The sequence below is a fragment of the Juglans microcarpa x Juglans regia genome, chromosome 1D (assembly GCF_004785595.1).
Source record: "Juglans microcarpa x Juglans regia isolate MS1-56 chromosome 1D, Jm3101_v1.0, whole genome shotgun sequence".
Taxonomy (NCBI): domain Eukaryota; kingdom Viridiplantae; phylum Streptophyta; class Magnoliopsida; order Fagales; family Juglandaceae; genus Juglans; species Juglans microcarpa x Juglans regia.
Genome location: NC_054594.1, coordinates 45,035,954 through 45,049,597, shown reverse-complemented (window position 1 = coordinate 45,049,597; position 13,644 = coordinate 45,035,954). Strand labels below are relative to the sequence as shown.

General features: G+C 35.0%; 1 protein-coding gene across 1 annotated transcript; it reads left to right on the top strand.

The window, feature by feature from the left end:
* The first annotated feature begins 523 nt into the window (after positions 1 to 523).
* Positions 524 to 11,891, top strand: LOC121262480 (probable protein phosphatase 2C 60). The gene is made up of 11 exons (XM_041164970.1): positions 524 to 686; positions 2,809 to 2,930; positions 3,956 to 4,019; positions 4,720 to 4,828; positions 5,346 to 5,499; positions 6,979 to 7,104; positions 7,945 to 8,068; positions 8,173 to 8,249; positions 9,061 to 9,113; positions 11,133 to 11,187; positions 11,270 to 11,891. The coding sequence occupies exons 2-11, from the start codon at positions 2,814 to 2,816 to the stop codon at positions 11,489 to 11,491; spliced, it is 1,101 nt and encodes a 366-aa protein (XP_041020904.1). The 5' UTR covers positions 524 to 686; positions 2,809 to 2,813; the 3' UTR covers positions 11,492 to 11,891.
* The last annotated feature ends 1,753 nt before the right edge of the window (positions 11,892 to 13,644 follow it).

Sequence of the window (13,644 nt, the reverse complement as noted above, 5' to 3'; positions counted from 1 at the left end):
TTTAGCACACATTTTTTCAACACACCTCGCATATTATTGATGCGAAAAGTTTCCATGTTAACTATGCTAGAAAATAATCAGTTTTTTTTTTTTTTTAAATTATAATGAGTCTCACTATAAATAGTGTGTTGTACAACAAATTTCTTTATAGTAAAATTCTTTTATTATTATTCACTTATCATCTTATCTCATATAATCTCATTATCTAAACGATGTCTCGTTGTGCCTAAACTCAATTTCGGGCTATCATTAGGTTTGTAATTGTTTGATGAGTAATTTTATTCATCATTTTAATTCTCATTATTTTGTCATTATCTCATAATATGTTATTAAATAATTAAAAATTATTTATTATATTTTATTTATAAATTTATTATTTAATGCTATATCATAATGAGATGTTGAGATAGATGATGAATAAATTTTTTTATTTTTTGATTTGAGTAAAGGCATGCCCCTTTTAAACTCGGGACACAAATCATTGCCTACGACCTACGTATCGACAAAAGCTACCAAATACCCGCGAAAGTAAAAGAAAGACGCAGATCCAACCCGACGATATATGATCCAACCCGACGATATATGATCAAAGGCCGTTTAGCCTGTTATATCGTTCTCTCCTCTCTCTCTCTCTCTCTCTTGCTTCGCTGAAATCAGTGCACGGGCACCGCCGATTAGCCTTCCAAGTGAGTCTGTATTGCAAACCCTAGAACCCTTTCATTCTTTTTGTTTTTAATTTTTTTTTTTTTGTTGAGATTATCCGAAGGCTTTTGCGAGTATCTACTTTTTCTTTGTTTTCAATTGTAGTTTCTTTTTTTCTTTGTTTTTTAATTTCTGGTTAGACTGTATATTTGATTGCCGATAAAAGGAACGAAAACATCGAACGGTAATGAAGTCTCTCCAATTTTTACTTTCTTGACAATTTATTGTCCGACTTAGCCCACTTCACTCGACAAGCTCGTCAGGGTTAGTGTCCGAGGCATGTTTGAGCCTTTAATTTGTGTTTCTTGATGTGGGCTTGGAATCGTGGCTTGATAAGGGTGTAGTGATTGGTTATGGAAAATTCGATTTGCCTGAGACACAGCATGGAAGAGTCGCCGTGCTAAGAAACGTCAGATTTGTAATTGCTCTATTTTTTGGATAAATTACAAATGACCTGCCTAAACTACCGTGTATTTTTCAAGCACACTATCGAACAAAATCCAAGTTTCTGCTCTGAGTTGTTCCTTCCTTCAAATCCAACCATTATTTTGGATAGAAAACACTGCAACTTGAGTTCACATGTTCACATTCATTTTTAGAGACATAAATGCTCCTAATATGGGCCGCAAAGTATCATTTCTTGACATCCACCTCCTAAACGCACTGTTCTGGCACTAAAGCCGAAAATGAAACGCCCAACTGTTATTATTGCCCCTATTTGTAGTTGTCTTACTTATATCTCGAAACCTGCCTCTTCTCAATGAAGGAAGCCTGAAATTGAATAAAATAATCTGCATATAATGCTACTTGTAGAGCGAACTAACAGGATACAAAACATCTTTTATGAGCATATTATAAAGTCGTGTTGTACTTATAAAAAAATGTATACTTCCTATGTACTCGGCTATACCTTTTGCATTTTCTTAGTCAAATTCTCCATTGCTTATTCAAAAGCTTATAAAAAATGCCATGTTATAATCTTACTTATCAAAAGCCATCATGTGGTCTTGTGCTTTTGCCCTAATGTAGATGTGGTGGCCTAGGTAAAGAGTTAATCATCTGTGTCAACCTTTATGTGCAAGCATGCATGTAACTTTTGACAAACTGAGTGAACATTGATGCCAGATCAATTTTGGTGCAAAGAAAGGCAAGTAGACTAAATGACTGATTGTTGAAGCTAAATTATTTGTTATTATGAAACTATAAAATCAAGGCTTCATCACTCTTTTTTGCTCCCACACAATCACGTGCTTTGGTGCCAACCAGCTAAACAATAGGTCATCAAACCCTAAGTTTCCAAACACTAAGCTGTAGAAACACTTACCTCACAAAAGTCAAACAGATTACTCAAACAGGCACCCACCCCCTGAAGCAAAAATCTGCACACATAAACTCAAAACTCAGCCACCTTTGCCAAATCGAAACTCTAACCCATTGACAGTCAAACATATCCACTGAAAACACCCACCCATTCCTCAAAATAAACACTTAATTGTTGAATTGAAAATTCACAATCACTATTAGGGTAGCTCAGTCTTTTGCCCAAAATTATCAGGGGGAAATCTTGTCGGTTTGCATAAAACTAATTGTATGATATTGATTGTTTATCCATAATTAATCAGAGGATGATATTATAATTTTCCACGCATATCCAGGCGTATTTTTGTCATTTCATGTCCCAAGATTCCATCCAAGATAAATACTGGGTTTGATGATAGAAGAGAAAAAATATTTGCAACCGCGAATTATGCAACCGCCGCGTAATCGCTTTTAAAAAAATGAATAAAATATGGGACCCACATGAAAAAAATTAATTTTTTAATAGTGGACTCAACTCTTTTTCAAAGAGATTACGCGGCTTTTACGCACTTCACGGTTGTATGTAGAATTACTCATGTGTGTGTGTATGCATCTATATGCTTCTGCATATATTCTTTTTATCGGTAAACAAAACTATATGCTTCTGCTTATTTTTTTATCGGTAAGCAGAACTATATGCTTCTGCACATATAAATGTACATTTATTTTTGTGTGTATAATTTGATAATGCGGTCATTGAGCCTAATCGTTGTGGGATGGGTTCGGTGATTGATGGTATTGTTCCAGTTGGAATGGGGATATATCTCAGTGCCCCCAAGACTGAAAAGGTATCAGAAGATGGTGAAAATGACAGACTTAGATATGGGTTTTCATCAATGCAAGGGTGGCGTGCTACCATGGAAGATGCTGTGAGTAGTCTTTGTATTCTTGTCATTTCTATTTGTTTTTGGTTTAACCTGTGTGCACTGTATATCCTCGTAAAATTCTGTCCTCGTCCAATCATCATGGCTAATGCTTCTTTACATGGTAGTAGCATTAGAGTTTTTTATTTTTGGGCAAGAGTTGAGCTAAGAGATATCACACGAACCCACTCTCATTCCACTCGTATGACAAGCTATCTAATATTTTCTTGACATGCACTTTCTATTACCTGGATTGAGAAATGATCCGAAATAAATATTTGCATATATATATATATTACGGGTGTTTTGATAAAAAAATTCTTAATTAGTGCAAGGCAGCAACCAAAGCCGAAAAAGAAATAATTGCCTGTACAGGATAAAACTGCATATAAATAAAAAAGAGAACTGCATATAAATAAAAAAGAGAACTTGTATAGAATAGTAACTAGTTTGGCATATATTGGCATTGTATTTATGTTAATCCATCCGGAGGAACAAACATTGAAGATCCATAAAAATTGTAATTTTGTACAATCACCTTTGGGAGGTTTCCAGTTACGATGGGCTAGAGGTATTCTACTTGGAGTTGTGGACATAAATGTGCTTGTCCTTCTATGTTGATTTATATGATTTGGTGAACCACAATTACAAATATGTTCTTTGTCCTTGTTTGCAAGAAGGTGAGTTGGAGTTGGCACAGGTCTTAAGCTCAAGTCTAATTGACCCTGGGAGTAAATAAAATAAACAGTTCTTTGTCTGAAGTAGCAGTGTAGCACAAAAACTTTTGAAGTTTTGAATATCTAATGTTTGAAAAAAAACTGCTTTCTTTATATCTAACAATTGTCCAATTGTTCAGAGGACAGTCAAGTATTTGACAGGGTTATGGTTTCTCTTTGGATGGTGTCTTTGCCATGTGGATTAGAGATGATATGGTTGTCTTTTTATTTGGTCTATCTGATGGACTCGTAACGATTTTCCAGGGATTGTTCTATCTTCTCGATTATTTGCTAAATTTAAATTGTTTTTTATAGCATGCAGCTTATCCAGATTTGGACAGTTCCACGTCTTTTTTTGGTGTTTATGATGGCCATGGAGGTCAGCATTTGAATTTAATAAGTTTCATTTGTTTTATATTCCTTCTCCATCAAAAACTTCTTTAACTATAGTTTGTTTTTGTACTGAAAATACTTTTCACTCTTGGTTGCCATTTGCATCTTCTAAAGTTAAATTTTATGACTTGGTTTACAAGATTTTATTAGTCAGCTGATCCTTTTCATGTTAACATGACTTGGATTAATTAGCAGGATACTTTTAATTCATAAGAATTGCAGAAATTACATAGATATTGCTGTACATACACCCTTTTTTAAAAAGAAAATTCTTCAACTTCAGTCCAAACGTATTTTAAGTCCCAAAAAATTTTCTTTTTCTCAAAAAAGAACTCATCTGATCATTTCCTTAGGTTTCTGGGAAAAACACAACTAAAATAATTTTCACAAAAACCCAAACAAAAAAATCCTCATGAATTTTCTCCAAACAAGTTTTCAAATGTGCCTGCCCACTTTCGCAAACTCTGATATAAATATATTTCAAAAAAATTTTATTTTAACCTCTTCTCAATTTTTTTATTTTTTTATTTTTTTTATAAGTAAACAAATTTTATTGATAAGTAAACCTCTTCTCAATTCTCATTATCCACACATGCTCTAGTTAGTTCACCTTAGAAATTACAGAAACTGAGCTTTGTTTTCATTGGCTGCATCAGTTGTGCTTAATGAAGTCCATGCATTTTCAGGTAAAGTAGTTGCTAAGTTCTGTGCCAAGTATCTTCACCAACAGGTGGTCAAGCATGATGCATATGCAACTGGAGATTTAGGTACTGCAGTACAGAAAGCATTTCTAAGGTAACTTCATTTTTTCATTCTTAATCATCACTTCATCGTTATCAGTGCATGCCTCTGCTATAAATAAATCAGTGGATGCCTTTACAGAATCATAAATCAACCATAGGCTAGCTGGAAAGTGTCTTTTACCTGTCAGTAGGATGTTATGAATATCTCAGGAATTTGTAACAAAGCTGTTTGTTATACCAGCTGCCTTTATTGCCACATCATTTCAATATCCTAACTGCCTATACATATATCGTTACAAGCCATTGTTATATGATTTCTTCCCTTTGTGCTTAGCGTTGTTGTGGAATGCTTTTTTTTTTTTTTTTTTGGGCTTATACTTCTGAGAGTATAAAATATTAAGTAGCATCCTTAATAGGAAATTGGACAAATTAAATATGAGGGAAGGGTCAGTATATGGGTCTCTGGTGGCATGGTAATGTCCCATTTCATGGTTTAATTGGTGATTTAGACGGGTTTCTCTATCGAATACTTGCTCACTATTTTATTTCCATGCTGTGGGTTGGTGCAGAATGGATGAGATGATGTGTGGGCAAAGAGGATGGAGAGAATTAGCAATACTTGGAGATAAAATGGAAAAGTTTTCTGGCATGATAGAAGGGTTGATATGGTCTCCTAGGGGTGGTGAAGTCAATAACCATAACGATAATTGGCTGTCAGAGGAGGTAATAATAACAGCAGAATGGTTTTTAGCCTTTTTTGTTCTTTTATTTCATGTAGTAATTTTAAAAACGTAGCACTGGCACAGTAATTGTGCCTTTTTTCTATACTGATCACCGTTATCACATATGCTTATGAGAAATATTTTGATGGGACATCTACATGGAATTTCGTGCTTTAACGTCCATAACTATGTTTAAATTTGACGTGGTCTATTAGACCTGCTAATGAATTAAACTTTACATGTTTTCCCAAATTCCTTTTTTATTTTTCTTGAAACATCTTTGCGATTTATTTATGATATAATCTGGGTGAAATTTCGAATTGTGAGCATATCTTCTTTCATCACAAGTCATTTAAAGTTTGTCACACAGTTTGTCGTATAAAAGAACTGTTATATTTGTGAATCATTATGCAAATCTATTTCTAACCCTGAAAATAGGTTATTTTTCTGAAAATGGAGGTTTTTAGCTTGATACGATTAGGTGTAGCATTTTGGAACTTGCAAGGAATATGAATCTGAATGAAGATAACAGAATGCCAAGCTGGAAAGCATAACTCAATTAGAAACATACAGAAAACTATTACTGCAGCATCTAAAACATTTCAGAGTTGTGAAGTTGCTGGTAGAAGTTGTAAATGCGTTTCATTTTTTGTCACATAGAATATTGCATTTGTCAAAAAAAAAAAAAAAAAAAAATAATGGTTTTGACACGTTTGTAAGATACTCGATGGTTACTGAATTAGGTTTTTCAATCATGTTTTGATAGTCCAGTACTGATCGGCTTAGGCGATAGCTCAATGGTGATCATCTCAAGTTGAGTGCTGTCTAATAGTTATTTCATGCACAAACTTTTACAGCCCGATCCTGTTCACTCAGAATGACAAGCAACAAGCACATAATTGCTGGTGTATATAAACAAGGCTACTTGAATAAGTGAGGCCAAAGAAAGAAATATAGTTATAAAAATCTTCATGAGTGTATTCAAATGGTAGTTGGAGGAAATTTGAAACATTCATTTAATGGGATATCGGGATGAAGTATCGAATGTCCATGCTAATGTTTGCAATGATTAGATAGAGCCTTTGGTTGAAAAGACATAGTTGCTTGTGTGAGAGTGAAGCGCTTTTGGGCTCAAGTCCGAAGATTATTGGAAGAGTTATCTTCTCTTCCTATGATCCCTTTATCCACTATTGCTTTGGATTTTTTCTTTTGAAAAAGAAAAAAGGGGCAAGAGATGATAGAGGTTCAGAGAAAAAAGGGACATTATCAGACATGAAGATCTAGCAGGAATGGATGCTTTGATGAAGTCCGCCCCCCACCCTCCGGCTCACAACATACGCAACAATGTCGTAAAGGCTCATTATCTGAAATAAGTGTAGGATTGTAAAAGAAAAAGCTTCAACATATGGCAAAACTCATTCTTTAGAAAATTTATGGAACTGAAATTTAATCTATGAAGTGTGTTTGTGTTGCAAACTAGGGGCCTCACTCTGACTTTGACGGACCAAATTGTGGAAGCACAGCTTGTGTGGCGATCATCCGAAAGAATCAACTTCTTGTTGCAAATGCTGGTGATTCTCGATGTGTAATATCCAAGAAGGGTCAGGTATCGGTCCCTCCTGTTTGAGAAGTTTTAAAACACTTTTATGCTCTTCTTCAATTTTTGATCTGAAATGGTGAGGATTGTCGCATGACATGCATGGCCAATCTGTGCTTACTTCTTATTGGTCTTTTGATTCCATTATGGAAATGCTAAGATATTCGAGTGGCTGTCCTTATATGTTAATGGGCATTATCTATGTGCATTCTTTTGAAATGTTTACTTGATATATTATTGAATGGATGGTAAAGCTTAATTGAATGGAAACTTCAAAGTGAATGAAGTATGGCACGTATGACATGGAGGTGATGTGAGATGTGTATCAGACACCCATCAGAGAATGTCTGCCAGCGGGAGGAAATTTTATTTTGTTAAGTTTTGTTACATGCATCTTTGTAGACAATTACACACACTTGGAATCCCTTATTGTGAACAAACAACCTCAATGCTTGGGCTGGGTGCATTCCTTCCTGCATATCCATACAAGACAATTGTGGGTTGAGGTCCTACGGGATTCTGGAACCCTTTCCAATTGGTGCCACATGCACATGCGCATGGAACCTCAATGCTTGGCCAGAGTATTGAAGGAAAACAGGACACATGATTTTTCTGTGCCCTTGTGTCCATAACTTTTGAAGGTTCAGGTGAATCTGACATCTCAATGCTTGTTCCTTGCCCTAGTTAACTCTCTGCTTAAATTTTGTATAAGCCCATATAATGTGGGGTTAATTATCATTCAAAAGGAGTTTCTTCTTTCGGTGTGCCAGGGAATCCATGGTACCTAGAATTGTATAATCTTTATCAAAATGTGCTTGTACGATGCCCTATCAAAGCTTTCATGTGCAGGCATATAATTTGTCTAAAGATCACAAACCTGACCTTGAGATCGAGAAGGATAGGATTCTGAAAGCTGGTGGTTTTATCCAGTATGGTCGGGTCAATGGAAGTTTGAACTTGGCAAGAGCCATAGGTACCTTAAGCTTTCTTAAATCTTAATCCCAATTTTAAAGGATAAAATGGTAAGATTTTAATCTCTTGTACCATTTCTTGTGTTCACAATTGTGATGGTTGCAGGAGATGTGGAATTCAAGCAGAACAAACATATGCCAGCTGAAAAGCAGATTATCACTGCCTTTCCAGACATAACCACTGTATGTATCGTATTGACTACTAAATTTTTACTGTACACTTTCTTGTTTTTTACTGTGCACTTTCTTGTTTATTTTTCTTTTTGTATGTTACTTTTATACTACCATGCAGTATGTTCATTCTTTTTAATTTTCATGATTGAATGTAGTTACTTATTTTTTTTATAAGTAAACGATTGTATTAAAAAGAATAGGCATAGCCCAAGTACACAAGATGGTATACAAGAGGTGACACCTATCTAGGAAGGAAAAATAGAAACAAGAAAATCATGAAAATCAAGGCCGTTGAAATCAACAGCTTTGACCCATAAAAATAAGGTTCTAACAAAAAGTAGTCTAAGCTCTTCCAATGAGTGCTCCTTGTCTTCAAACGTCCGGTCATTACGCTCCTGCCATATGCACCACAGAATACAGATAGGAACCATCGTCCACATAGCTGTGATTTGTGGAATACCGCCTAGATTTGTCCAACTGGCTAGAAGCACGACGACAGTGGTCGGCATAACCCAGGCTAGCTCTAATCATCTGAATATTTCTTCCCATAACACATGGATGCATATATTATTTTATTTTGTATCTTCCGTTACTTCGAAAAAATTGTTGGATTCCTGTCTCTTTAAGAATTTATTTTTTGAATAAGATAAAGTTACTTTGAGACTATCGTGCTGCTCATTACTCATTAAATAAGTAACATCAGGCTGCTTATTGCTTGCTATCTAGTTTTGCAACACCATTACTGGTGATAAGTATTGTCACTTGAAGAGATTCTTCTTTCCAAGCTCTAATTTGATATCTTTTTTTCTCCATGAAATAGGTTGAGCTTTGTGATGATGATGAGTTTCTTGTTCTAGCTTGTGATGGGATTTGGTAAGTTTGTCTCCACATTAGTTTATGTAATTGACTTTACATTTTAGAACTTGGATTCAGTTACACTGATGTGGCTCTTCTTTCAAAATATGCTGTCCCCTCTGAAATTTACTCTAATGCGGTAAGAATAATACCTAAAAAGTGTTTTTTTGGAACTCTGGTTTTTGAATCCAAACGTTTGTGTATCTGGTGAAGATGTAGATGGTCTGTGTCGGAGGATTAAGCCTTAGGTGTCTGGCACTGTGTTACTTCTTTTCTTGGTAGCTCTTACAAGTTTTAAGGGGCACATCCAATGCAATGGAGAGTTGGATGTTGAAACCAAAGTTTTAAATTCTGTTCTGGTCACCATTCTAGTTTAGGTACTAAAACAGAATATTTTGGTACTGGTGTGTTCCGGTGTACCGTTTCGAGATTGACATTTTATAAAATAAATATATGTTGAAACCCATAAAAAAGAAAGGTAGTGACATTATAAAAAAAATACAAACTTTGAGTTCAGATACAACACTAAAGAAGCAAAGAAAAAAATGAGATCTAAGAAAGTTTTTTTTTTTTTATTTTTTATCAGCAAACAAGAATTTTAAAAAGAATGGAATCTAGAAAAAAGAGGGGGCACATTTAAAGTTACTAACATGATTATAGAAATGTCATTAGATTAATTACAGAAATGCAATCAGATTCAGAATTACAAAAATGCCATCCAGGTTCGAAATTTACATAAATGCTGTCCAGGATCAAGAAAATTACAAAACTGCCACAAACACATTCTGGACCGTAATGCAAATTCTGGCTGTAATGGCCAGAACGAGCCGGAATTTGAAGCCTGATAAAAAACAAACAACAGGATTTGAAGCGAAATAGAACAAGGAGGTATAGTTTCCGGTCCAAGCGGAACTGAATTCAAAACTATGGTTGAAACTCATTAATTTGGTTGAGCTCTGTTTCTTGGATTGCATTTTCGGGGATCAGTTTTTGATAACTTTAATTCCCATTTTTTAACATTTTATTATACGGTTAATTATGATGTGTTCTTATTAAATTCAATTAGCCTTTTGTTATTCTTGTTTCCAATTTTGCTTTGGATGGAAGGACTTCCTGGAATATGTAAGTTTTTGTTTTGACAAGTCAACTTTTCTTTGAATCTTTTACATGCGTATAAGACAGAGGGATAGAGGGAGAAAAAGAAATTTTATGAGATCCCTCCCAACTTTCCCAACTGATAAGGTTAGGAATTATCTTTCCTGTCTCTCACTCAAGCAAAGAATCAGCCCGGTACTTTAATCAATTTTGATTTATATGCCATTGAACCTTCTACGCGAGTATATTGTAGTGTTATTCCAACTAAATCTCTTCATACTTCTAGTAGTCCAATTTTACTGAGTTAATTTGAATTATTTTTGTAATCGAGTTTTTTTTAACCTATAAGATAATTCATTTATTTTGTAATTTCTAAAGCTATAGTTATACGTCCAATTCTTGTATGAGAGGGGAAGGAACAGGGAAAATTAATTCAATGGACTGGTTAGAATCTTAGGTTATGGGTTTGTGATGTTTGGCGAAGGGAAGATAGAGCAAGATTAAGGTGAGTTATGGCTGGGCACTACATTTTTCAATGTTCCCCATACACGTCAGTTTCATTTATAGTTGTTTTTTTCCCAAGTACAAGCCATACATAAATTCAAGTCAATAGGAGGTTTCTGATGGTGGTTTACAATGATTACTAACAACTTGTGGATTTAAAGTGCCCTCGTGCAAGTTTAAAGCTTCTATGAGGCGTCGACGTCCTCTAATAACTATAGGGTACTGCAGTTGGAGTGGCATTGCCTTGGCAAGGGTAACTAAGCATCTTTCCAAATGTCTGCTAGGGAAAATATAGTCTTGTTTTTTTTTTTGTCATAATTAGGTTTGATCCCAGGCCCTCAAAAACAATTTACTCTTCAAACTTTTGCAAGCATTTTGGTTTTCTGTTAGTTCACTGTTATTTGATGAAAACCTGTCTGTCTCTCTCTCTTGCACTAGGGATTGCCTGTCAAGCCAGCAACTAGTGGATTATGTGCGGGAACAGTTGAAAACCGTGAGTTTTTTTTCCCCCCTCTTCTCAGATTACTGAAGTACTTTGCGTTAGAAGTAACATAGATTTCTTTTAAATCATACAGGACAGTAAACTTTCAGTCATTTGCGAGAGAGTGTTTGACAGGTGTTTGGCACCATCGGCCGGTGGCGAGGGTTGTGACAATATGACCATGATTTTGGTTCAGTTCAAAAAGCCTGTTGATAATACTTCTGTTGGGAAGCAGATGGCAGGGGAGCAGCCTTCGTCATCTGATCAACCATCTGAGACTGAGACTGAGACTGATAGAAGTTCAATGGAGACTTAATCAAAGTAGCAGTAACTCTGTACACTTGGCTACAAATATTCGTGCAAGTTGAAGCTCTGCAGAGCCTAGAATTCTGGATTGAATTCATCGAGAAAGTGAATTCTCACTACATGGCTGTAAATGTTTAGGATGTTTCAGGTAGCCGATCAGCTATTTGAGTTCTTGTATATGTTGCTGGGGTCTCTAGATTTTTAAGAGACTTGCCTTTTACCACTTGTCCCGGATCAAGCACACCAATGGGCAGTTATTATACTACTAAAAGAAACAGCGTAAACGTTACAGTTCGAAAGTGTCTTGCCACTGTAATTGGGATAATGCGATAGATCTAGTATTCTGGAATCATCTACTTCAACCAGATCTCGACTATAAAGTTTTATAATCTATTGCTTGTTCTGACTCACTAGGCCTCCCCGGTCTTGCTACCACCGACATGAGTAATTCAGGCTGCATGTGTGGTGACTTTGATACTTGGTAAGTGCTGCAGTTCTCTTGATTGGAGAGAGGTTTTGAACTTTCTATGAAATGTATGCTAATGTATTGAAAGAGCATACTTGAAATTACCAAACCCACAAATAATGAAAGCATCCCGAAAACGCCCGGGGTCCAAATATGACTTTGAAGTTTGGAATTTTGAAATAAGTGGGAAACTCGAATTTCATTATTTACAAATAACGGGAAATCCTAATTTTCTACTCAGGTTGATGTATAACTAGATTGCCTACCATTACTTTTTCAACCTTTTATGTTATTTAATCAATAGAAGAATCTCTGATGAGATGAGAACTGAACTGTAATGTAACTATGGTCATGTAACCTTGGGCCTAATTTCAACCGTTGGAATTACAACACATTGCTTTTAACAGGCACGTTTATCAATTATGATGGTTCCAATTCCAACCCAGATCCAAGTTTGAGGGTGAACTTTGATTGTGCAAGAAAATATTGAGACTTTGAGCACTTCCATGGAAATTACTTATATTATCCTTTGAATGTGCAAGAAAATAATCACCGAGTCCCTGGGAAGGGGGAAAAAAAATTAAAAAAGAGAATTCAATGGAAGTTTTATTTTCTTAGAATGTATTCTAAGATAATTTGTTTTAGCTTTTGATTTATGTATTAAAACATACTTAAATTTCTTTATACTGAAAGATAGTGTACTTCGCATAAAAAAACATATATCGTATCCCCTTTTATATCTAAAAAATGATGATGCTGAATCTAAAGGACAACTGAGGGTTCAAAGCTAGATTGCTGGCTGCCAATGCTAGAGTCACACATGAGACTCTTGAAAATGACCGTTTCAGCCTCTTCGAGAAACCTGACGTTATCCAATAAAAAAAAATCATAGACACGTCACCTTTTACAATATTTTACACAATAATATTTTAAAATGAAGGTTATTTTTGTAAATTAACTTGTAAAAGTAATATCATTTTATTAAAATATTCTTATTTTACAACAATACATTGTGTGGGTATCATTATTCTAAAATAAAAGAGAAAAAAAATAAAAAAAATGCATTTACACTTATCGGTCCACTTCATCTATTAAATCATCGGTCCTAGTAGCACGATCCATTCCTATCATCTATGCCCCTCCTTTGGGGACTAGCGCATGTTAGATACCCAAATACACATACATGTAGGTATATTTTTTTCCTGATCGATGACCAGAAATGCTCAATTGCCAACAGGTTGAAGCACAGAGCACTACCCTCAGAAACAATGGGTCAAATGTCGACATCTATTGTTTATTAACAATCTATAAACAAACCTTTCATTAGAGAATGGTGAATTGGTTAATTATTTTCTTGAATTTCAAGTAAAAGCTTTTTTTAATCATATGAACAATCATATCAATTCTGTATATAATCTTATAAAGAAAATTTTGAAAAATAGAGATATGCAAGAGGTCCAAAAACTCAGTCAATATCCCCAAATAACTTCTTTCTATTGGGCTAAAAAAATAGAAACAATTAAATGAAAATGAGAATATGTAAAACCAAAACAAGAGTCTTGATATCTGCTGATTAGGACCGATTAAAGAAAAGGAAAATAATAGATAAGCACGGACTCTCTCTCTCTCTCTCTTCTCTCTCTCTCCACTCCACAAAATGCGACAACAAACGTCCGCACCACAAACCTGCCCACTGA

Bases quoted from the DNA above. Each gene is read 5' to 3' on its own strand.
- LOC121262480 (XM_041164970.1), top strand. From the start codon at position 2,814: ATGGGGATATATCTCAGTGCCCCCAAGACTGAAAAGGTATCAGAAGAT. The intron at 8,069-8,172 runs GTACCTTAAGCT...TGATGGTTGCAG, and splicing joins GAACTTGGCAAGAGCCATAG to GAGATGTGGAATTCAAGCAG. The intron at 9,114-11,132 runs GTAAGTTTGTCT...CTCTTGCACTAG, and splicing joins CTAGCTTGTGATGGGATTTG to GGATTGCCTGTCAAGCCAGC.